Source organism: Heteronotia binoei, chromosome 2 (assembly GCF_032191835.1).
Source record: "Heteronotia binoei isolate CCM8104 ecotype False Entrance Well chromosome 2, APGP_CSIRO_Hbin_v1, whole genome shotgun sequence".
Classification (NCBI taxonomy): Eukaryota; Metazoa; Chordata; class Lepidosauria; order Squamata; family Gekkonidae; genus Heteronotia; species Heteronotia binoei.
The window spans coordinates 171,844,392-171,870,636 of record NC_083224.1 but is presented as its reverse complement, the minus strand read 5'-3'; the positions used below and the strand labels follow the sequence as shown (position 1 = coordinate 171,870,636).

General features: G+C 40.7%; 1 protein-coding gene across 2 annotated transcripts in view; it reads right to left on the bottom strand.

Annotated features, from left to right (window-relative positions):
• RABGAP1L (RAB GTPase activating protein 1 like) overlaps nt 1-26,245 on the bottom strand; it is a 218,662-nt gene that overhangs the window by 86,041 nt on the left and 106,376 nt on the right. For both annotated transcript variants that reach the window (XM_060232466.1, XM_060232467.1), the window contains exons 14-18: nt 24,601-24,714; nt 11,636-11,710; nt 10,080-10,205; nt 8,738-8,881; nt 891-932 (exon numbers count right to left, since the gene is read on the bottom strand). In XM_060232466.1, the coding sequence (XP_060088449.1) occupies nt 891-932; nt 8,738-8,881; nt 10,080-10,205; nt 11,636-11,710; nt 24,601-24,714 (501 nt within the window). The remainder of the gene's footprint in view (nt 1-890; nt 933-8,737; nt 8,882-10,079; nt 10,206-11,635; nt 11,711-24,600; nt 24,715-26,245) is intronic.

Genomic DNA, 26,245 nt, shown 5'->3' with positions numbered 1-26,245 from the left:
GGTCCTTTCCAAATTTTGGCTGGTTGCTACTAAGATTCAGGCCAATAGCAAGGATTTTAAAAGTTGGGGGGCATGTAAAAAAAAGTCAAAGGGCACTTAATGGCTTCCCTCCCTTGGCTGCCTTTGCTGTGATTCAGGGCGCCCAACTCAGGGTGCCTGACCTTCCCTCCTACCCCTCCACTGCCACCACAGTTTGAGGGGCCACAGGGGTTAAAGCTGGGGTCACCCCCTCTCTCCCCAGTGATTTAAATTGCACAGGAGGGGTACCCAGGAGCAGCCGCTGCCCCTCTCACACCATTTAAGGGGATGGGAGGAGCAGCGGCTGCTCCTAGGTTCCCCTCCTGAACAATTTAAATCATGGGGAGGGGGAGTCCCCCAGCCCCTTAGCTTTCACCCCCATGGCAAGGGGAAGGAGGAAGGTCAGGGGCACCTGACAAGAAGTCAGGGGGCAGGGCCCCCACAGGCCCTCCTGTAGCAACAGGCCTACATAGGTTTAAAGCTTTTGAAGCCACTGGAACATGCTATAATAGACTTGGTCATGAAAGGAACAAGGCTTCATGGATGCATAATCACCCTTCCTCAGAACAAGCAACACTTTTCTCATCCTCTTTCCCTACCCAAGAGCTTAGAGAAGTGAGGATGGTGCTGGACAGTCTGGAATGAATCCAGTCTTTATCTATGAACTTGGTGGGCAGGCTTATAAATAGGCTTTTGTCTGCTCAGCTGTGGTGAATAAGAACTACCTCCAGATGACCGTGCCAAGAAGCTTTTCTGTTTTGGAACACAGCAGGTTTTTTTACCCCTTTTAGGTTATTAATGAACTACAAATGGACAACAGACACATGTCAAGTTTTTGCAGGTTAATGTTTCCGAGTAAAGAAACTGCTTACCTTTAGGAGAGCCAGTGCTACATTAAAAATTACATTCAGACCCTTTAAAAAGAGACAGAACAACTATTAGTTTCAATCCTGCTTATAAAACATTTAAGCCAATACTAGAAATTAAATATTCAAAAATATAAATATGTAAAGAAATATAAATATAAAACATAAATATTAATGGCAGTACTCCCCCGAAGAGCCCTGTGGCGCAGAGTGGTAAAGCTGCAGTACTGCAGTCAGAGCCCTCTGCTCACGACCTGAGTTCGATCCCAGTGGAAGCTGGGAGGTAGCTGGGTCCAGATTGACTCAGCCTTCCATCCTTCTGAGGTCGGTAAAATGAGCACCCAGGTTTCTGGGGAAGGCAATGGCAAACCACCCCGTAAAAGTCTGCCGTGAAAACAACGTCACCCCAGAGTAAAAAATGACTGGAGCTTGCACAGGGGACTACCTTTACCTTTTTACTCCCCCGATTAATTAAAAACGATATGACTACAAAATGACTACAAATGTTCAAACTAGTACACAGGCATAAGATTAAAATCCTTTCCTCTTCATGTCCAAATTTCATGTTGAGGAAACAGGGGAGGCTCATTTTATGGGCCAGGTGCCCAACACCCTATGTAGGACTCAGGAAGAGCACATCCCCATAACACATACATTTATTATTTTTAGGGGCTATGAAGCTCCTGTAGAACCCACAAGGGACTCCCTTGCATTCTCCAGGTTGTCCTAGGCATTCATGCCTGTATGTACAACCAGAGACTATATGATTTCACATGACAGCTATCTCAGTTAGGAGTTAGAACTAAAAAGCATATATATGGCAACCTGGCCCCATTCCCTCACTCCGATGCAAGATTTTTCCCTCTGTTTTTTCCTCCTTTCTGGCTGGGCAGCCCCTTTATCTATTTTCTTCTTTTGAAAAGATTTATGGCTGTCCAACCCTGTCCAGGTATTATCTTCTGATGCTGGCTCAACCCAGGAATTTGAGGAAAGAGACAAGATTACCCCCTGAAATGGCACATGATAAGCTTTAAAGATTCAAAAATAAACAAAATATTTAATTCAACGTAGATGAGAAAAGGTCAGGTGAAATAATGAACTCTGAGGAAACTTAGTAATTTCACATCCATATGTTTCCTGCAAGTGAGAGTTTAAAACGTTTCACACAGTCTCAGAATCTTAAAGATGGGTTCAGTGTTTCCTAAACACTCCAGTTCAATTTCTTGAGTTTCACTAACTCTGCAAGTTTCAGAAGGCAGGGATACACTACCAAGTACCCAGATTTGTTCACTGAACACACCAGGGATCACTCCACTCTTTGAGCTATCTCCGCTTCAAACTGGGCAGGGAATCACTTCTTTAAGTAGAAGATCTATCTGTTTTTCTGGCATGAATGAGGGGGTCTTTACCAATCCTCCCACTCCTCCTTGCCAACCTCCCACCCCTCAATCAGTGTTAAACTTTGCTCAGTCAGTCTTAAACTCTCCTCACTCAGGGCTCAACTGTTCCAGTTCTCAGAGCTAAAAACTGAATTTCACAGTAAGTTACCAAATCTTTCTTCTCAATGGATGCTAACCAATCAAATCCTTTTGAGCAACCTATTACTCAAGGTTCTCCGGCTCTTTGAGGCAATAACCTTTCACATTCCTTCACATATTTACACAGCACTTATAAGATTTTACAGCACAGTCCATCACAGCATATTATCCTTACAGATTTATTTATCAATGCTGACGACAAACTAAATGTGATGGTGGTTACAGGGCCAACCCATTGCCACCAACACCATTTGAGAGGTGATTTTTAGGTTAAATTATTCTGTAAAATGGAGTCAGTAGCTATAGGTGGGCCCCATGGCTGCTGTTACATCTAGATTGGCCCTGAGAGGGTACTTTCTGCTGGCAAACTGCAGAGAGCCAAAATGGACCACAGGCCTATAAGGGGGCATTCCCCCACCCCAAAATCCAGGTTTCCTTGGATGGCTGCAAAGATGAACAGTTGTGGCCACCCATGCTGCAGGGTGGAGGCTTCCTGATCAGCCTTCACAGCTAGCTGAGCTTACCAGAAGAGGTAGTCATTGCAGAAGGGAAACGGAACCCCTAGACGTGCAGGAACATTCCTCGTTTACATTTTGACCATATTTCAGGTAATAATCCCTTCTCTTTAATCAGGAGGTTCCATAGTTAATTCTGTGTTTTAAGTGTGGCTTAGAAATGGTAACTTAAATAAGCTACCAGTGGGAACTATAACAGTTTTTACAGATTGTTAGTTATAAAGCGAAGAGAATTAATTAGCATTAAACTGATTGTAGTGATGTCATTTTAACACAAATTGTAAAGATGGGAGGATTTTATGCACAATAGAGCATGCTAGCTGAGCTCCGCAGAAGAGGCACTTGTAGCCACTTCAGCAGGAGAAAAGGAATGTCTCTTACATATAACCTGTTTTTATGTCAGAAAGAAAACAATTGTATTTTAAGCACAGTTGTGCACTAATTTTATTTTTCTTTGTGACAGGTAATTCTGTTGGACATCTTAAGCTCAAACATTCACACTGCTATAAAATCTTTTATTTTGCCAGGGGTTTTTCATGTGGGACTCAAGAATCTACTTGCTGTTCTTCCAGAAAAAGAAACTCTAGTGTGATCCAGGTTTAGAGGGGTAAACAATGCCTTCCGTCATACACAGTCAAAAAAGGTCAATATTAACATACGGTAAGTCCTGAAACAGATCTGAGAAAAGTTACAGGAGATGCAAGTGGTACTGGTGGAAATCTCTGCCAGATGATGTCCGGAACCTGTGGGATCTGCTACAATTCTGCAGGGCCTGTAAGGCAGAGATGTTCCACCAGGCTTTCAATAGATGCTTTTGACAGCAGACAGTAATAATTGGTTGTCTATCTTCTTGTCAACTCCCCTTCCAGAAGTGTTCCGCCTTCCCACTCACCCCACGTGCCCCAACAGTCTGAAGGAAGTGAACATAATTAGTAAAATGCCATTGGGGATTGGAATTTTTATTCTTTTACTGTATTGACTTAAATATTGTTTTATTTTATGTATTTTTATCTGATGTACATTGTCCAGAGCCTGGCCTTGGCCAGGATGGAGTGATTAATTAAATCAAATAAATAATAATAATAATAACACTGTTTCTTTAATTACTAGATGTTCCTCTTTTTCATTGCTGTCAATCATCTTTTTCTCATAACACTCAGAAAGAAGATATGCACAACTCCATTTTTGTTGATAGATGGTTTTGCTGTGTAGATATTTACAAGTAAGTATGCCTTTCGCTAATGATCAGACCTAGCAAAGTGAACAAAGTTGATTAAGCTAAATGTTCACTGAAGTGACTGACAGATCTTTCAAGGGTTTCAATTGCATTTGATGTGCTCTCAGAATTCTAGAATCCAGACAGAGAAAAATCTGCCATGTTGGGGCTGGCCTCACCCACCGCTGTTAAATGAATTAACATTTATATTTAAAGTCATAACCTTTAAAATTATCCTACAAACATTAGCTTTCACAGAATCAGAATAGCAACAATTCAAAGTTAAAGCACTACTCTCTAGTACTATTTATAATCCAAGGCATGCATTACTACTTCTAGAAGAGGCCAAGAGGGGACAGAATCCCAGTTTAGAACAAACTTGTCCCAGTTTAGAACAAAGTTAAACATGCTTTAGTTCTATTTATTTGCATAAGTACAGAAGGACACTGGATTGTTGCCCATCGTAAATACTGTAAGCAAACTGTATTTCATCCACTAGATGTCAGAATTGTCGCAATAATTAAAGTCAAAACCAGATTTACAGATTCATAAGACAGTAGCAACCACTTTAAGAAATGAAATGCTATGTGTAAACGAGAGACTAAACAGATTACAGTTCGGTGATTGGGGCTACTGCGCCTAAACACCCCATTGAACCTGAGCTTTTCCACATCCTTCCCTGTACATGTAGATTCCCAGTTACCAGAGTTTGCCCTAATATCCAAACTGGGAAACTATGGGTAGCACCTCATCTCCAAATCACAATTTTGAAACCACAGTTTGAAGAGCACTTGCTGTTTGGAGGCAAAGTCTGACAATTCAGATGCCAAGGTAAACTACTGTTTTGCAAAAAAACCAAACCAAACCAGGAAATATAGTAAGGAAACCACGTGCCAAAAGGGAAGAGAAAATGTGAAGAATGAAGGAAAAACTACTGAGAAGAATGGCAAATACATGAATATGTATTAATTTATACTGTGCCATGACTGTACACTTTATAGCATTTCATAAGCACACAACAGGCAGTGGAATTGTAAAAATTCTGTAAGGGCATACAAACTGAAACCAGCAGGGAAGACAACAGACAAAGGGAAGAGAAAGAAACAGAAAAATAAGAAATGAATGGGACCAAATGCAGTTACATAAATGTAATTCTTAGCTCTCTCCCTGTATTTATGAAACTAAGCCAAAGGAATCATGGAAAAGATGGGGCTTGAGGAAAACGAAATATATTAAATAAAACTCAGGAATATCAGTCTATATGCCAATTGTTAAGCAAAGTTAACCAATCAGAACAGTAGTGGTTTAATGCTATTAAACAAAAATGTTATAAAGATCAGGAATGTGAAAAAGAAACAGTTATGCAATATATAAACTGGGGGAAGGGGGAGATCAATGGTCTGTCTGTAGAAAACTGTTCTCTCAAACTGATTCTGGTTCATACATGATGAACAAAACTCTTGAGATGCAACAACGCTATCTTTAGCATTAATTGTTATACTGACTCTAGGGACATGAAAACAAGTATGACGAAGTATCAAAGTAAATGCATATAAACGATTAATTCAGCCATGAAAAAAGTTCATGCAAAAAGCTCAAAAAATTAGAGAGTTTGGATAGATTGTTAAAATGCCAATGAGGATCCAAAAGAGCCAGGTTTGAATCCCCCACTCTATCATGGAGGCTTGCCAGGTAGCCATGAGCCAGTCAGTGTCTCTTAGCATAACCTATCTCACGGGGTTGTTGTCAAAAGAATAAAACTGAAGAGACAATAATAATTGTAAGGGCATAAATACCTTAATAAATATATGTTTTGATGTTTCTTAATTTACCAATTCTAAAAGGGAACTCTTTAAAAAACGGTAGGGAGGAAATAAGTAATTTTTCATATAACAATATATAAATATTCATATAAAACACCATGTCTCCTTTTGGAGCTGATAAAGACAGATGAAAATTGAAACAAGACACTCAGGCCACTCAGATAAATTAGGTTTTATATACAGCATATTTGCTTACTTGTTTTAGAAGTTGCACTTTTAGATTAACATCTGCTTCACCCTGACACCAATTTGTGTTTTCATTTTTTAAACATCCCATCTGATGAAACGTTCTGGTGAACTTGAAAGCTCACACAGTCTTCTGTTCTTTTGGTTGGTCCTAATAAGATTACATGGATCGTGTTCTTCATTTTGGATTTTGCTTTTGAATCAACACAGCTCTAAACCACTTCTTTCTTCTTTGAAAATGCAACCAAAAACAATAACACTAAGACAAGCAACAAATCAAAGGACATACCCCCCCCCAAATGTCACGTGTCAAGCCGTGTTCCCTCTAAGCTGAGTTAGTGTGAGCTAGCTCACAGTTTTTAAGCCTCCATCTCACACATTGTTGTCTTAGCTCGGAAAGATAGTCCCAGAGCAAACTGATTTATACAGTAGCTCACAATTTTAATGCCAGTAGCTCACAAAATAGAATTTTTGCTCACAAGACTCCACAGCTTAGAGGGCGTATTGTTGGTCTGAGAAGAACGGTTTTGGTAAGCTTGTAAGTGGAAGAGCTGTACATGAGCAAAAAGCGAGGACACACATGAGCAAAACTCTTCACTGTATAGCTGGCCAACAGTGATCAATGATCAACATGAATTGGCATAAGCATCTGTTAAGGCCTAGGAAGGATGCTAGGAGGCGATGCTTCCACTAGAGGATGCTTTCAGGAGATTTCTGGTGCATCCTGCAAGTCAATTACTGCAGGATGCCTCAGAAGTCTCAACGCACATATACTGAGGTCAAATGGCCATTCTCACTTCAATTTTTCAGTCTGGGACACTCATTTTGGAACATTTCTGTTCAACTCTGCAACTGATCCATACATCACAGGAATCTCCACAAGAGAATGATACTGAACAAATTTTCAAAATATATTTACAGCATACGGTGATCATTCTGCAGTCATTTTTATGTACTTGATAGGTCAATCAGAGGCAGAGCACCAAACAGAATTTAGAACTGAGATCTCCTCATTATAACATCCTATGTTTAAATGTGGCTGCAAGCACCAGTATATCTACATTTTCAACATAAAAGCATGTAGCATCCTGTGTGGCCCTACTCTCTCATAAATAAGGAACACAGTATGCTCATCAATGCTTTTAAAAAAAAAAAAAATCAAATATCGAAGCATTCTTACTATAAAACTCAGTTTCCCGATGTAACATATTTTTTAAATCAAATTCTGAATCTGTGTTCTTACCTATCTGTTTAAAGTCTTTTAAAACAGCAGATGGCACTGCATATTGCCTGGGAATTATAGACATCTACCCAACAAAGAGCTCTGTGGCGCAGAGTGGTAAAGCTGCAGTACTGAAGTCGGAGCCCTCTGCTCACGACCTGAGTTCGATCCCAGCGGAAGCTGGTTCAGGTAGCCGGCTCCAGGTTGACTCAGCCTTCCATCCTTCCGAGGTCGGTAAAATGAGTACCCAATTTGCTGGGGGTAAAATGTAGATGACTGGGGAAGGCAATGGCAAACCACCCCGTAAAAAGTCTGCTGTGAAAATGTTGTGAAAGCAACGTCCCCCCAGAGTTGAAAACAACTGGTGCTTGTACAGGGGACTACCTTTACCCAACTTAACTGTCAAGATAAAGACCCGCAAGGGAGTCATTCAAAATACCCAAGTAGCAGCCAGGAATCAAACTTTGATCATATTTAAAAGCCAATCAGTCCTTATCACATTTACGGACATGAAAGCTGCAGCTACATAACAGTTATGTATGCAGTTCTGATGCAGCAGAATAGTAACAATCAGATAACTACCACAAATACCTATCAACATTCTCCCCCTTTCATTTTAATCCTTCATCCACCATCCTGTGAGGTAGGTTAGGGCTGAGAGAGTGCAATTCGCCCAAAATCACCCAGTGAGCTTCCATATCAGAGTGGAGATTTGAACCTGGCCTGCCAGATGCTAATCCATCCTATTAACCACCCAGTACACCATGCTGGCACTCAGCCAGGAGCTTGAGAAGCTCCAGGGCAAACAGGAATAAAGAAGGTGATCAATAGATGTAAATGCAATTCTCAACTAATCTTAATCTGAGATACTATGAGTGCAGTCTTAAATAGAGTTACACCTAAGACCATTCAAGTCAATAAACCACAGTGACAAATTATGTTTTCAGCATGAACATTCAGCAGAGAGCAAAACAGTATGAAGCAAACACAAAGTCTACTAGTATTTCACCTTAAGGCAGTCAAAACATATTTTAAAGATTATCTGTCATCTGTCAAATAAATTTTATAGTGGTGAAATAGCCTTTAATCACTGATGTGCTCCACAAATCATTCCTGAAAAGGGTTTCCACACTAATGTCTTTTGTATAATAAATATCTTTCAAAGACTGTTAGGGAGGTGGCAGAGAAATCCACATTATTCTTAGGCAGTGGAATAATGCATAGGAGCATTCCCATCTAATAGGGGAAGTTAGTGGTCTTCCCTGCTGTCCAACAGAATAAAAATAAACCAAAGAAATGAGGCACAATTCATTGAGAGCTAGACTTTCCTGAGAGAAGACGGTTTTATCTTACCTCACAGAGGAGTAAATCAATTATGTGGAAGACCATGCAGAGGGGGAACTTGGCAGTGAAAAGAGTGAGAAACCACTGGGATGCATACATATGAGCTTCCAAGTTCAGCTCCAAGAAATGGCTATACAGATCAGGCAGCTGCTCCTAAAGAAGAGGTGCAACAAGGGGGAAAAAAAAACACTGAAGTAAAACTTCTGCCCCCTGATGCATTAATTTAAAAAGCATTTCTATTCAGGCCTCCACGATACTCCACTTCCAAATGCCAGCCTGCCATTTAACATCAGCATCTATTTTATACAGATAATGCAAGTGTAGCTACCCCTCCACATTTATTTTTAGAGCATTTTTAACCAGACTTTCTCCAAACACCAGATTCAAGGTGGATAATAATAATAAGCATACAATTCAGAGTTTCTAAAAATAGTAACAAATTGATAAAAACTACAGAGTGCTTCAGAAATATTTAGGAGTTACCAATAGCCCTCCTGAATATTGCCCCACCCCCAGCCACACACACACACCCCTTACACGGTTTGCAACATCTCAACAGCACAGGAGCCTTTCCAACATCTTCAGAAAGGCTATTCCACAAAGCAGGACAAAAATATTCTCAAACTGGTTAATGGCTGATCTAGCAATCCCCCCTACAAGAGCGAATGGTCAATAGGTATTGATCTGAGGAGAGAAATTACCACATAAACCAAATTACCACATAAACCAAAGAATTCAAAATTACCACATGGATTGATATTGGGAGAAAGGATCAAAATGTTTACAAATAAATCAACAGGATACATGTACTGAACTGAGATTCTTCTCTGTTTCCTAATGCAAGTGGTTCCACTTGGAGACCACAGACACAGTAAGCATCAGAATTGGGAATGGATGGAGTCATGTAACAATCCTCTTGGAGAAGAATATAGATAAGGAAATCCCACTCTTAGGGAATAAAGGATATTTACACAAATAGAAACCAAACAACTTTAAAAATGTATGATTTCTTATTTAGAAAGGAAAAATTTTGGTTAAGAAGAAACCAAATAACTTTAAAAATGTATGTTTTCTTATTTAGAAAGGAAAAGTTTTGGTTAAGAAGAAACTACATATGAAAGCAATCTTCAGTATAAAGTTTATGCAGATTTTGTATCACTTAATGAAAATATGTTGATTATACTAACACTAGGTAACCAACTAATGTTTTTATAAGCACATCCAATAAATGCATTAGACAGCTGTGTATATTAGAGAGCTACAAAAGGTAAGATTCCACAATTATATATGCATGTAATTGCAGAGGTCTGTTCTTTATATTGCAAAAACAAAGTCCTGCTCCTGGCCCTACCTGTATAAGCCTCTCCAGCTGATAAAATTTGCTGCGAAGATCTTCTAAGTTGTTTTTGTATAGATCCCGTAGGCCATAGTCATACATGATCTTCACCAATACACAAAAGGCTTGCTCTTCGGGCATCTGCAGGAAGACCATTAATCAACGTAGAAGGGTCCCCACAAAAGATTTATAAATTAGCCCTTGCACTCCTTCTATTTGAAAGAATACATGCAAGGAGGAATGTAATAATAACCAACATAAAATACTGCATTTGGACTTCTGAAACATGGCAGGCTTTTCTTGCAAAGCGCATTCCATTATCCCATAAGGCATGGTCTAAACAGAACAGGCATCTATATTTCATCTACAATATAATTCTGTTGTTATTGCGGAATGCAATTCAGCTGGCTTGTTTATAAAACAATTCAGAAAATCAGAAGGCATGGAGGCAAGAAAGGGAGGGGGGTGCCTGCAGGAGAGAAAGATAGAAATTCCAAGGGTAATCGATATATACATACTACTTACTTTCTTATCAAAACTTGACTCCTTTACAAATGTAGAATGGCTCATTCATGATTTTGTAAATATATTAAGTCTGTATTATCTGACATATTTATGGATTTAAAAAATACAAATGCCTTAGTTTTGTAAATATAAAACTACAAATATGCCGAAGTAAAAGGTGTAAACTGCCACATCCTATTATACGTAAGCATGTATATTTTAGCTTATGGCACCTGAGAAGCAGGAAAATATAAACGGTGAAGTAGGAAAATATAAATGATGAAAATGAAAAAAAAAAACACATAAATTTTGTAACAAATATTTATTATTTGAACACTGTTGACAGCTATGCTTGGATCTGGATACTTAGTTAACAACACTCAACTTTTCAGTGACAAATATGGCACTCTGTGTTTGTGCTGAACGAAGTTAAGAACAAATCACAGCAGTGGTTCTCGATCAGTGGTGATGCGTACCACCAGTGAGACACAGGATTTTTGTAACAATTACTCAGAATTTACCCTCCCTTACTCCACACCTGCAAAGGTGATGTGCTGTTTCCTGCCAACCTTATCTACCATGGATAGAACTGTGCTGTTTATGTTTCTGCTTGCACAGTGAATCCAAGCCTCAGTCTATATAATGCACAACAATTGTTTAATGCCTTTTATATCATCTTTTTACATAAAAAACTGAGTAATACTTAATTCTGAGAAATCATTTTGAGTACTTAAACTCTTATCTTAACATTTAATTCCTTTCAAAAGAGAAAACATTTTATTGGAGTATTTTTAAAAGTTTCTCAACAGTTCCAGTTTTTCCATGGGAAAAGTGTGTGGGGAGGGGACTCTTATGCTCCCCAATGTTTCCAGTGGGTTTTTTTCCTTGACCTCTTATACCTTTACCTCCAACGAAAAGATTATCTTGACGGGAGCCACACAATTAAATAGGAGGAGGATGCTCTAGGGAGCTAAAGGAAGAGAGCAAGCTATATTTATCTTCGCATATGGGGTCAAGTGAACAGTTTGACTCGCTATGTTTAAAGGTTCATGCTGTGATATACTCACATGAAGCAGAAGAACAGCAACGAGAAAGGAATGACCCTGACAGTAACCGATTTCTTCATCATATACTGAATATGCCTGAAACAAAAAAAAAGGATAAGTTTGATCAGATTAGTGAATAATTAAATTAAGAGCCCACGCAGATGCAATGGTTGGAGCAGCAAGACCTGGGTTCAAATCTATGCTGAAACATGAGGCTCATGAATCAACACCTGAGCCAGTCACAAGGCTTAGCCCATTTCACATGGTTGTCTTTAAGATAAAATGGAAAACCACAGAACTAGGTCTGCAGGAAGGAAAGGGAAGATAAAAATATGAAAGGAAGAAAGAGACCAACTCCACTGTCATATATTGGAAAGTAGAGTGATTTCAGACATGAAATGACATTAGCAGGCAAATGACAATAGACCTAACCCAATCAACCTTCTATTGTCATTTGCCTGCTAATGTCATTTGGCATCTAAAATCACTCCACTTTCAATATATAGGTCAGATGGACTCACATTCCAGCTGTATCTGAAGTAGTGAGCCATGACTCATGAAAGCTCATACCCTGCCACCAATTTTGTTAGTCTTTAAGATGCTACTGGACTCTTACTCTTTTCTACCGCTACAGACAGACAAACACAGCTACCATGTTGATCTATCTCCGTGGTCATAATTTGGGTAGCTCTATCATATCAGTCTTCAGACTTGCCTTTCTTTAATACCATCCTCCTGAAGTACAAGCAGGCTGTGTCTGAAACACAGAAGAGCAATTGTGAAACTTGGAAGGATGTCAAGAGGCATTTGTCATATAGCACAGGGAGCTGCTATTCAAAGAAAAGTCAAGAGTTCATTCAGGTGCACCTCAAGCAGCACTTTGCACTGCTGCATTTGTCTACTTCCCAGTAAAATTTAATGCAGTTTAAAACCATACACTGATTAGCCAGCAGGGTGTTACTTAGATTCAGTCACAACCCTGGGCCTTCTGAGAAAAGGTGGATTATAAATATCCCAGTATATATAACTTCAACAGATGAACCAACAGGCACCCACAACAGTCGTACACATTCAGAGACTAACATGGAATTCAGTTAAAGTCTGGTGGCACCTTTCGTGTAGTGGTTAAGTGTGCGGACTCTTATCTGGGAGAACTAGGTTTGATTCCCGACTCCTCCACTTGCATCTGCTGGAATGGCCTTGGGTCAGCCATAGCTCTGGCAGAGGTTGTCCTTGAAAGGGCAGCTGCTGTGAGAGCCCTCTCAGCCCCACCCACCTCACAGGGTGTCTGTTGTGGGAGAGGAAGATAAAGGAGATTGTGAGCCACTCTGAGATTTGGAGTGGAGGGTGGGATATAAATCCAATGTCTTCTTCTTTGAGACCAATGAAATTTTATGAGCTTTCAGGTGCAAGCACACTACTTCAGATAGAATGCAATGGAAGAAAACCATTTAAATTTATAGAGAGGGATGAAAAGCAAATTAGCATATAACATGATAAAGACATTTCAAAACAAAACAGGAACAGCAAGCAAAGTATACAGGGTCAACAGCTGTATAGATCCAGTTAAAGGGGAACAACAGTTAAAGCAATAAATATGTCGAATATGTGTGTGATTCAGCTTTTCCTGAAACACCCCAAAAGCCAGCAAAGCCACTATGACCAGAGCCCACACTGGGCTGGAAAAATTGTACAGATCTATGGTGGGTACCAATGGCAATATCAAAACACCTCCACCATTCTCAAAATGATACAACACAAGCTCTTCCACACAAGAACATAAGAGAAGCCATGTTGGATCAAGCTCTCCCACACAAACACTGTTTTCATAGCATCCATTATATTAACAAGTCCTCCCTGACAATACCATCTACATAGACTTCTTAATCCAAGCAAGTGGTAGAATCAACTAGGGAAGTGTCATGCATTTTACCACACATACATTAAATGTTCTTCATCAGCCAAAAGGCTTCCTCTCATTTTTTCCTAGAAGTACTGGAAACAAACCCATTCACACAACATATTTAGCCAGTTACACAGTCTTGGTGGCTAGGTACTTGAGCAAACATGTAGTACATGATTCAAACAGGTACTTCCAGGAACACACCGGAGACAAAATTGTTGCTTCCTAATTTGGAGAGACTTAGCTCTGACTCTAAAATTGTATGTACAAAATTTTCTGTGCCTTTTTATTGTTATCTTGCTTATTCTGTTATATTGAGGTAATCCTGCTATAATTTCTACATAAACTGCTTTGGACAATACTCTTTTGGAGCGGAGTAATGATATTTCAATCTCGTAAATAAATACAGTGACCTTGTTCTACAGTGGTTGCTTTATTAGTCCATTTCAGCAAAATGCAAAACTGAACAAAAGGCAAGAGTGAGCTCTGACCCACAAAAACTTATGCTATTGTAAACCCATCAGTCCAGGACAGGGTGTCAAACATGTGGCCTGTGGAATGGATCAGGTCCCCAGAGGTCTCCTATCAGGCCTGCAAGCAGGTCTGCATCAGTCTCTCTCCATCTTGCTTCCTTCTGGGTCACAGCTTGCTTTGCCAGGCTTGCTCAATCACACAGGAGCTACAGAGCAAAGCTTCTATTTTCTCTATTGGCTGAGGCTCCTCTCATGGGGAGGAAGGGGGGAAGAACTTCCTTTGCCAGGCTCTCTCAATTGCACAGCAGAGCTACTGAGCCAACCCTCTCTTCCTTCTCCTGAGGCTCCTCCCCCTCTTCATCCTGGGGGGGAGGGGAGAGAAAGAGAAAGAGCTTCCTTTGTCCAGTTCCCTTGATCACACAGGAGAGATACAAAGAACATTTAAGGCCTACAAAGTTTTATTCAAGGTATGAGCTTTTTGCTTTGATACAGAGTGTGTGTGTTTTGTTGAATCACTATGCCAGGGCTTTCCTGGGTGCAACTGGATTCCCCTTTCCCTTTTCACTATATTCATGTCCTCATGATCCAGTCTCTCTCAGTAGGAAAGCAATGTGAACTACTTAGATGAGAAATAACTAGCCTGTGAGGTGGATTAGGCTGAAAGTATGCATCCAGACCAAGTTCACCGAGCACATTTCTTCTGTAGACTGGAGATTTTTAACCTAAGCTTCGCAGATAACAAGGCTTACACTGATCACTATACATGGCTGTTGCACTGCCTCATAGGAGTTGTAGTTATTTCTCTGGGGAAGTTTTGTAGACACACACATAGCTCTCAGTCTGTGTCATGGTGCCTTCGTATGTTCATGACCAGCCCATGAAGCAACTTACATACAAAAGCTCACAGTGCCCTGCCATTTCATGTTTTCCTCTGGGTCTTAAGCTCAAAACATTGACCATGAGATTTCTGTAATGAATGTCAATATATCAAAAGTAGGTTTGCAAATTACAGATACATACCAGAACATGTGAACATCATAAGACTGCTACAGCACAGGCATTGTCTCCAGATTTTGAAGCAATAATTCAGAGCAAGAGGTGCCAGTTATCATAAACCGTTAAATAAAATATTGCAAGAGTACTAATGTTTTAAGCATATTCTATTTTAAGTTTTTTTAAAAAATCTTTAATTGTGTTTGTCTGTGTCCTTTATAAAGTTTATATCTCTGCTACCTGGCATTACATTTTATGACACATGTGGCCCAGCCCAACAAGGTCTCATTTATGTCAGATCAGGCCCTCATAACAAATGAGTTCAACACCTCTGCATTCATCTCTAAAATGCCTCAAAGTTTAGTTCATTGAGATGCCTTGGGGAGAAGCAGCATTATGATCACTCCTCCAAATCCTAAAAAAAATTGTGACAGGGACAGAAGAAACAGGAGACAGTACAATGGTATCTATTATTAATTTATTATATTAAATTTCTATTGCGGAACTGCAATAAGTCCCACAGGGCATAGATGTTGTTTGGCAGAGAGTTCCACTAGGTTGGAGCCAGGGCAGAAAATACCCTGGTTTTGGTCAAGGACAGCCAAATGTCTCTCAGACCAGGCACCACCAGTAAATTCTTATCTGCAGAGTCCAATGCTCTCTGCCCAAGGAGGCGCCTCCTGTACTCTCTTCTGTCCTGGGAACAGTAAGTGGGCCATCAGTGACTTTACCAGCTGATGAGACAGGGAATCTGTGGGATGTCTTGGAGTGAGTTCGGGCCCCATAGGGATAGTGGGGTTTGTTGCTGTGGGTTCTCCCAGGTCTCCAAAGGGGTTTGATGGGTCTGGACTAAAGCCAGGGTCAACAGCGCCAAGACACTGTTATACCATTTCTATTCCTGACTCTACTTGAATGCAATTTTAACAACTAAGTGAAGCAGTCTTCTTCCAAAGGTGGTCCTGAGATATTATCAGCAGATAAAGATGAAAGATTCCTCTACTTGAATTGTACTGCCTAAAATCTTAATCTGTATTTGAATTATGGTATATAACAGATTTTCATCCAACAGTACCAGAACAAAAATAAAGAGTTTTGAGAGGCCTTCAGCAATTCTCCTTTTCTTACATTATGACAGCCAATATTTGTTCATAATTTTGCACAGACTATTATTTCTTCCACTGTTAACACCATACTGATGACAAGCATTTAAAATATCAGTATGGTACTAAAAAGGGAGGGGGCACATGCTCACTCTTACTCATCTCCTTTCTTATCTGGTTTGCTTGAAATTATTACTTTTAAATATCATGTGGCATATGTAATCAAAACCATCTGGCTAGCCCAATGCATTCTCTCAGAAGAAAAGCTATTTATAACTTTCCCTACCGACTGAGTAAAAAACTTGATCTAAAATGACAGTTAACTATATGGTGTCCTATAAAACCACCAGTTGCCCCTTCTGTCTTGCTAGAACAAATGAATCTCCTCAACCAAGACCCAGCACTTCCTTTTGCCTTCAAACTGACAGGAAAACCAAGGAGTGGCCTTCGAAAGAATGAATAGTAATAGATACTTAGCAGGGCTTTTTTTGTAGCAGGAACTCCTTTGCATATTAGGCCAAACCCCCCTGATGTAGCCAACCCTCCAAGAGCTTACAGTAGGCCCTGTACTAAGAGCCCCGTAAGCTCTTAGAGGATTGGCTACATCAGGAGGGTGCAGCCTAATATGCAAAGGAGTTCCTGTTACAAAAAAAAGTCCTGGTACTTAGTATTAAATAGCTGTTTATGAAAGCAAAACAAGATATGAACAAGAAGCACTTCCCCTTTGCTCTCCTAGAGAACAAGCCTCCTATCAAGCAGGGAGAAAGACAACTAAAATGATGGACTGGATGCAAAACTTTTACATCTGATCTCCTACAATAACCAAGGTGATCATGAGCCTCCCTTCTGATAGTCTCCTCTGTTTGGAAAGTCCACTGAGCCCATATGCACTCTCTTTCAGTGGCTGCACCCACACTATGGAACAGTTTGCCAGATATGCTATGGTAAATTCCTACACTTTCTTTCTTCTGTAAAAAGTGCAAAGCAGTATATGAATAATATTTTATATATATGGTTAATTAATATTATAATAAACATTTTGAATTGCTTAAAAAAGTGCAAAGCAGAATTATTTCAGTGTGCCTTTAGCAGAAATAAAATGGAATACTAGGATTTGACAGTGGGGGAATACTAGGATTTGACAGTGCAATTTTGAAAATAAAACATCAAGAAAAAGCACAAGGACCACAGGAGAAACTAAAAAATATAAAATGCTCTGAGTCTAGAAAAACATGAAATGGCTGGGCATTGTAAGCTTCTCCCCCCACACACCAGATCTACTGACACTGGCTATGGCTCTCCAGTATAATATCCCCCTTTGGCTGTTGGTTCCATGTTTAGAGTACTCACTAGGGCACCAGTTCTCAGGTCCATTCAGCAAAGACAAGCTGGCTCAAAGCATCAACCCTTTATTTGCAAGGATGCAACTCCAGAAAGCAACAGCTTCAGTTGGCCATAGGAACACTGGAAAGGAACACCTAAACAGAGCTCCACCCCACTGAAACACATTGCAGCACAAAGTTGCAAGGAAAATATGGAATGGATTTTCCATTAAGGTCTTTGGGCCCTGCCTGATCCTATAAAAACTTTCCGTGTGGCTGGAATGGAGGCCAGTTTTGCTATAACTCTTGGATGTTTTCTAGAAGGCCTTCTAGCATTGGGAATGATATGGAGAGTCAGAATACAGCCAACCCAATATGTTATGTTTAGAGTGATTATCTGAGGTGGCCAATTCTATGTCCAAGGACTGAGTCATCCTGAGCATTTCCTTCTCATACATTTTCAAATCTTTTGTGGGAGAAACGTAAGTGCATCAACTCTTTAAGGAACGATATGAGATGCAGCGCAGTGGTAGTGAGAGAAGCTGCAGCCACAAAGGGAAACTGGAAGGAATCCTATCCCTTCTTTTGTGTAGGTTTCTGCATAGTTTGTTCCACTTGCAATTCTTTAGGATCCAAACTTCAGTTACACCTTGGGAGAGCTACACTTGTCCCCATACACAGCCTTATGCAACAAAGTTCATGAACTGTCACTGCAATGCCTTAACAAATGTCCTTGCTGCAAATCCAGCTGTGCCTCACAAAGAACATATCTGGACTTCCATATTAATGTTTACAAGAAAAGGAGGCCTCGGCAGAATAAAGAAAAGAATATCCAAAAGCTGTTTCTGATTTTCAGCAACTTCAGGTGATTCATACACACGCAAACTGACTGGCCATTTCAGTTACATAAGGCAGCAGATTCACTGGAGGGACTTCAAGCCAAGCTACAAGAGAACTGCTGTTTTAAACTATACTTGCTTCCAAGCTACTGCAAAGGAAATCTTCACGGCCCATGATATTCCATCATCTCAAATATGATCCCTCACAAAAAACCAAAACGCCAACCTGTTTACTGTTCTCCTTACTTGCTAAGTACAAGTTCTGAATCAACAGAAAGAAAAGACTCTATAATTTATGTGATACTGGCATGTGATATTGATTTAAGGATGCCTAATGATAGGACATTTTGAGCATCATTAATTTAAAGGATCCCCTCAAGTTGGAAGTGATTTGACAGCACATAACATGCACATAATTAATGGAAGATCACTAAAAATTACATTAATTGCAAGAAGGTACAATTATAGCACTCCAGAGATCTTTAGAAGCTCTGTTTGGCGGGCCCCCATTTTCTGAGATGAGACTGACAGCTCCCTTCCTACATCCCCCTCACCTGTATCAGGTCTTCAGATACCGCATGAAGACAATTTTTATTTTCCCAGGCCTTTGTGGCAACAGGTAATCTTTATGTTCTCCTCATCTTTACTGTTGCTATAGTTACTGCTACTGTGCTGTCAGTGAGTTCCTTGTATTTTTAGTATTGACAGCATTTCATTACTGTTGAGTTATCATTTTATTGTATTTTTATGGAAATCAGGTGAGCTATTATGAGAACTCTATGAGTGGGGTTACAAATGTTTTCAATAAAAGTGTATTTTGTCTCTTAAATTTACTTGGTTTTGTGCCTCGTTTGTCCATCATTCAGCTTACAGGCTTATTTGTATCGTTATTTTAATCCCACCTGTCCTTATTTGTATCGTTATTTTAATCCCATCTCAGGAGGATCCACATCTTTCTCCTCTCCTCCAGTTTCATCCTCACAACGCTGTATGTTAAGAAACTGAGTGCAAGCAACTGGCTCAAGGTCACCCAAGCTGCTTCATCACCAAGTGCAGATTTGAATACAATTCCCCTCAGTCCTAATCCAGCATTCTCAAAGCCAGACCCCCACCGGGGCTCATAAGAATATAAGAGAAATCATGTTGGATCAGGCCAATGGCCCATCCAGTCCAACACTCTGTGTCCCACAGTGGCCAAAGAAAACCCAAGTGCCATCAGGAGGTTCACAAGTGGGGTTAGAAGCCCTTCCACTTTGCCCCCCACCAGCACCAAGAATACGGAGCATCACTGCCCCACACAGTTCCAATAATATGCTGTGGCTAATAGCCACTGATGGACCTCTGCTCCATATTTTTATCCAATTCCCTCTTGAAGCTGGCTATGCTTGCAGCCGCCACCACCTCCTGTGGCAGTGAACTGCACATGTTAATCACCCTTTGGGTGAAGAAGTACTTCCTTTTATCCGTTCTAATCTGACTGCTCAGCAATTTCATTGAATGCCCATGAGTTCTTGTATTGTGAAAAAGGGAGAAAGGTACTTACCGTATTTTTCGGACCATAAGACGCACTTTCCCCCCCCAAAAAAAAATTGGGGGGGAAAGTGTGTGCGTCTTATGGTCAGAAGGTACGTACCTTCAGGGGGAGCGATCCGCTGCCTCTGCCTCCGATCCGCCGCTTCCCCCGCGCCTGCCTGCCTGGCTCCATCTTCTTCAGGCAAGCGCTGGGATTGCTCCACGTGGCCCCACCGCAAACCCAGCGCTTCGCAAGCACCGGCTGCGGAGGGGGCAGCGTGCTTCCTCCTTGTCTGTCTGCCTGGCTCCACCTCTGATGCTTAAAGCAAGCGCTGGGATCGCTCCCTCCACCCTCCGATCCCAGAGCTTGCTTTGAACATCACAGATGAAGCCAGGCACACAGGCAAAGAGGAAGCACCCGCCCCCTCCGCAAACCCAGCGCTTCGCGAGCGCCGGCTGTGGAGAGGGCAGCATGCTTCCTCCTTGTCTGTCTGCCAGGCTCCACCTCTGATGTTTAAAGCAAGCGCTGGGATCGGAGGGCGGAGGGAGCGATCCCAGCGCTTGCTTTAAACATCAGAGGTGGAGCCAGGCAGACAGACAAGGAGGAAGCACGCTGCCCCCTCCGCAGCCGGCGCTTGCAAAGCGCTGGGTTTGCGGTGGGGCCAAGTGGAGCGATCCCAGCGCTTGCCTGAAAAAGATGGAGCCAGGCAGGCAGGCGCGGGGGAAGTGCCGGATCGGAGGCAGAGGCAGCGGATCGCCCCCCAGGAGGAAGGTGCATCCTATGGTCCGGAGCGCCTTATGGACCGAAAATATTTCTCTACTTTCTCCATCCCATGCATAATCTTGTAAACCTCTATCATGTCACCCCGCAGTCGACGTTTCTCCAAGCTAAAGAGCCCCAAGCGTTTTAATCTTTCTTCATAGGCAAAGTGTTCCAAACCTTTAATTATTCTCGTTGCCCTTTTCTGGCTCACTATCCTTGAAGCATTTTATTAAATAAAAAGTCAGCCTTTACCTTTAAAAGAGAAGTCAATTAACAGCTATTGCTCCTTGCTGATCATTCCACTTTTGCTAATGACAGCCTCTGCTTTTGTGGCAGCTGACGTGCCACAGAGCAGACCTGCTATAAAACGCCTATGAGAAAGTACACAGGGCAAAAGCAGACTGGGAATTCCTAGAAGCCTTTGCTAGATCTGTATTTGACTCACAGGGAGATGCCAAAGCTGGTGCTGTTCTTTCTCTTGTCTCCTAACCCAGACTTTCCTTTACATTCTCTTTTCTTTTCAGGATATGATATACAATGGGATATTTAGGAGCTGGGGGATTTTGTGGTTGCTCTGCGTGGCTGCACTGTAAATTGCATCTGCATGTATTAAAATGAGGAAATAAATAATCTTATCTTGAAGAGAGACAGGAGCTGGACCTGTGTATATTTGTTAATTTGAACAGAGACCCTAATTAGGAGTACATGTATTCTCCTGCATGTGTGTAGGCATGGTTAGGTTACGCAGAGAAGAAAAGGGCCTATCAACACATCCTTACTGAGATCGCTTAGTCATTTGTTTTCCATTCCGAATGCTTTTACCATTTTCCTTGTACAAAAAAAAAGAATTCTTAAGACCGATGAACATTTTTGTTACAAGTGATTGACAATGCGTGGTACTCCCCACTGAGGGCAACAGTTACATAATAATAGCTGCAGTTATTTTTAAACAAATGTACAAACTTTCAATACAAGCATTTACTACCTCACCACTTAATTGCCTTCAGTGCTTTTTAGGTTTGGGGCTGGGTTTTTGGGTTTTTTTAAATCAGGAAACATTCTGGAGTCAAATGTTTGTCTTTTGGCTCTTATAGCTAAAAACAAGGAGTGTAGAATAAAAGAATGAGTACTAAGAATTAGACCACCTTTTTCAATACACTGCTTTATTTTTCTCTGAGCTCAAGAAGATGGTAGACACAACAATTAGCATACCCAAGGGAATTTTCTTTTTACCTGCCAGGCAAGTTCATGATTTACATGATGAAAAAATACATGTTGAGGTTCTAAGTCATCATACAATTAAAGCTGCAATCCTATGAATCCTTCTCCAGGACTAAACTTACTGAATACAGAAGACATGGCTTCTTCATATATAAATTTGCAATGTTAAAATGCAATACATGTCAGTAACATAGAGAAAGTTGTAAGATACAAGTTTTTTATTTTATTTTATTAGATTTTTCAACAGCCCCTTTCCTGGCAAGCTAAGCTTAGAGTGGTGTACAACAGAGGCATAAAACATCACTTAAAAACAAATCCAAAGCCAGTAGCAAACAGAAGATGGCTCAAAAGCCAATAGCATCACTATCTTACAGGAGAGAGAGGGAGTGCCAGGATGGAACCACTGCTGTCCTCAAGTGAACGCTTGGTGAAAAAAGTCCTGCGGAACTTAGCAAGTCTCAAAGAGCATGGATGTTATAAGGCAGAGAATGCCACCCGGTTGGAGCCAGGGCAGAAAAGGTCCTTGGCTCTGGCCAAGAACAACCAGATTAGACCATCTTTGTGGGATAGGGCGGGTTATAAATCGCAAATTAAATTAAATGTTTCTCAGGCCAGCAGTGGTCAGTAGATTTTGATCTGCAGAGCTCTTCTAGGGTTATACCAGGAGAGGCAGTCCTGAAGATACATAAGTCCCTAACTGTTTACGTCTTTAAAGGTCAATACCAAGAACTTGAAGCTGATCCAGTACTCACTGGAAGCCAGTGCAGCTCACACAACGTAAGATGGATATATGCTGTCCATGGTGTCCCAGTAAAGACCTGCGCTATGTGTCCTGCACCAATTGGGAGTTTCTGGGTCAGCCTCAAGGGTAGGCCAACATAGAGCGAGTTACAGTAATCCAGCCTAGAGATGACTAGTAATCTAGCCTAGAGCATGGATTACAGGGGCTAGATCAGTTATATTTGTACTCCCCTACAATTGTAAACACACTGGTTGGACTGTTGTTTAAACTGAAATGCGCACACCTCAGCTATACAGGATAACAGACATTTTGCCATTTCTTTAAATGGAAATCAATTTGACCTTTCAATTTAAGGTATTAACAATCTTTTTGAAAAGGGGGGGTGGTTTGAAGAGAGGCACCACCAGCAATGCTGCAAATCTGATGCCTCTACCTCAAAAAACAGACCACACCCCCGAGCCCCAGATACCCCAGGATTGATTATCCATTATACCCTATGCTATAGAGACCACGGACTATAATGGAGCTGAAAAAAATTCAGGAATCCTGGATGTTTCCTGAATCCAAACACTGAATTTGGGGATATCAGGAAATATCAATATTTTTAGGGGGATCAACATACCCAACCCCCCAAAAAATACTAGGTTGTTTTTGTTTGTTTTTTACACACTTCTAGATGAGATTGTTTCAGGGAAGGGTGTTTTGTTTTGACAAAGTATTAAATTGAATCAGCTGGGATACTGAGCCCATATATTAACATCTTTCTAATAACATCACAGCAGTTGTTTCCCTGCTAAACACAAGTTGCTTTAGCTAGAAAATGTGAAATATCAACATGTCTCAAATTAAATTGTGCACTGCAGTCTCAGCAGTACAAGCAGCTAAGACAACTAGTTTTGCCAATTATTTTGGTTTCCTGTAGCAAAACACCTTTGAAGACACATGCAAGGATGAAAGTAGGTCACCAGTATTATTCCATAATACACTGAGCAAAAAATTAATCTTACTATATATTATGGTAATAAAAGTAGGATTATTTTTTAAAAGGTTCTGAACAGCTGACTTAGCCACCGAAAAGAGATTTCAAAGAATTCAACAAGTTCCTTATACAATTTCAGATAGCTCATCACAACTGTCATTAGTTGTTATATTCAGTCTTACATGTTGCATTTCTAGACACTCAGCTTCGAAATAACCCAGGCTAGCCTGACCCCATCAGATCTCAGAAGCTAAGCAAGGTTGGCCCTTTCTAGTATTTGGATGGGTGACCTCCAAGGAATAACAGGGGCAAACCTCCTAGTGCTGCATTAACACTAAAAGATCTAGAGCTTCTAGCTGCCAGACAATCTTAGGATCTCATTTTATAATCACATTTTAAAGTTTTCCTACACAAAAAAAATCAAAATCCTGGAAAAGAAGGGTTTTTTCCCCATGGCTTAAAAAAAAAATTCATTCTAGATCTTGCTGACGTGCATGTCTACATATAGGTGTGCACAAACACACAGTCGGTCCAAGATACATACACCCCTGGTAATCCTGTGGTGAATGAAATCTTAGCCACAAGTATCAATAAAAATTACAACTTTGCAGCTACATTTTTAATTTGAACTCTGTTTAGGTTGAGAGGTTAACTAAAAACCAGATAGGCAGAAGGTTGCTACTCAGGTTTCTCTAGCTAGCCTTCAGGCTGCCAGGTAAGGAAGACACCAATTCATATGTTAATGCACTAACCAAGAGAACAAAGTAAATTCTCCTCTGACACCAAAACCTGTAGGTAATCAGTGACCTCTCAGGGAATCACCTGGAAGCTAGTAACATTCCATCAGGGAAGGATCATGGGAGCATTCTTACCAGGTTCAAAGGAATAACTTTTTCCCATTATGGACAGAAGAGAACAGAAAAGGTGACTGGGAAAGAATATTTGACTTTGAAATGGGAGTTACTGTAACATGGCATCTGTAAACAAAAATCCCCTGTAAAGGCCAAAAAAGAGAGAGGCAAAAATAAGGCTTGAAAGACAAATCTGGTAACTAAGGTTATTCTGCCTACCTTTTAACTCATTGTATCGTCACAAAAACCACATCCGTGATACCTAATTACAAACAACTCTGGCCATACCTTACAGATCTTGTAAAGAGATTCCTGCCCATCTCCTCCTGTATCTTTAAAATAGTCATGTGCTGGAAATGTACGATGAATGTCTCGAGTAATGACACTTTCCTGGGGAGATTCCTGCAAAATGAGACAAAGCATAACATATTTAAAGAACAAGTAAATCAGTGAGTGTAAAATATTGTCAATGCATCTTGGGAACAAGTCTCTGACATCCCTCCCCCACAAACAAAACTTCCACTGCCATAATCAGTTGACCACCATTGCAGGATAGGATTTAGAAAATTAATGTACCATTTTAAAATGCAGGAAACGATTAGTGGTTTAATAAGATACTGAAGGCATGATTCTTGCACTCATAAGCACAAATATATCAATCAATGCTCTTTTATGAGGTATCTTAGAAAAAAAACTGGTGTCCAATTATGATTTTGGCAAATTACTGAATATAACCTTCATCTAAAACAAAGTAGTAAGAATTCACAACAACAATGCCTTTAGCAGGAGACAAATATATATAGAGTATTTTTCCTAATCTGAGAGTAAACTGGACTACCTGGATCTAAAACATGACAGTAATCCTAGCTAACAAGTCCATCAATGACTTATAAAGTCCAGATCCCTGTTATTAAAGTGTCATAATTAGACATTAACTCCTTGATTTCTTTAATAAACTAGAATAATTTCCAGGCAATCTAAGAAGTCAGCACCCAGTGTGATCTTAATATTTCTACGATATGAGCTGTGGGAGAAAAGCTAATTGCTGGATACTCTGAAATTATTAAAGAAATCAGTTTGCTGTACAAATACATGGGAGACGTGTAGACACCACCTTATACTGGAAACCTACTGATTGACAAACATATCTACATGCATCCAGCTACCATCCTAATACCTGTTCTGTACAGCCAGGCTCTACACTATGGTACAACTGTATCTGTTCTAATCCTGCAGACAGAAATTTTAATCTGAGGGATCTACAACAAACCTTTTGGTAACTAAAATATCCACCTGATGAAGTCACAAAACAGATTAACAAAGCCAGAATGATACCCAGAGAAAGCCTGTTAGAAGGCAGGCCCCCCAAAAACAGGTTCCTTTCCACAAAAACAGGTTCCTTACCAGGGCACAAGGATCCTGCCAGTTCCTTCTGACCAATGAAAGCCCCTAGAGGAGGACCTACAGCATTGGGGAAGGAGGGCGGGTAGTATGAATGCACAGATGATCACTCAAAGATCATCAGTTACAGGTAAGCAACCTGTTTATCTTCTTTGTGGTCTCTGTGCTTCAAACTGATGGGAGATTAGCAAGCATGAGTCAAGACCTATCTGGAGGAGGTTGCTGCCTGTAACACTGCTTGGCCCACGGAAGCTCCTTGTGTACTTCAAATATCCAGAGCATAGTCCCTCATGAATGTGTGTGGTCTTGCCCAAGTAGCAACTCTCCAGGTGTCCAGTAGAGGAACTCCCTTGAGGAAGGTAGTCGAGGCCACTAGGGCCCCGGTAGAGTGAGCACAAACAGGTCCTGGGAGGGGAGATTTTGCCAGTAAGTAACAAAGCTTAGTGGTCTCTACAATCCTTTTTGATAGGCATTGGGAGGAGATCCTGCACCCCAGAGTCCTGGTGGCATATGACACAAATAAGGAGGGTGA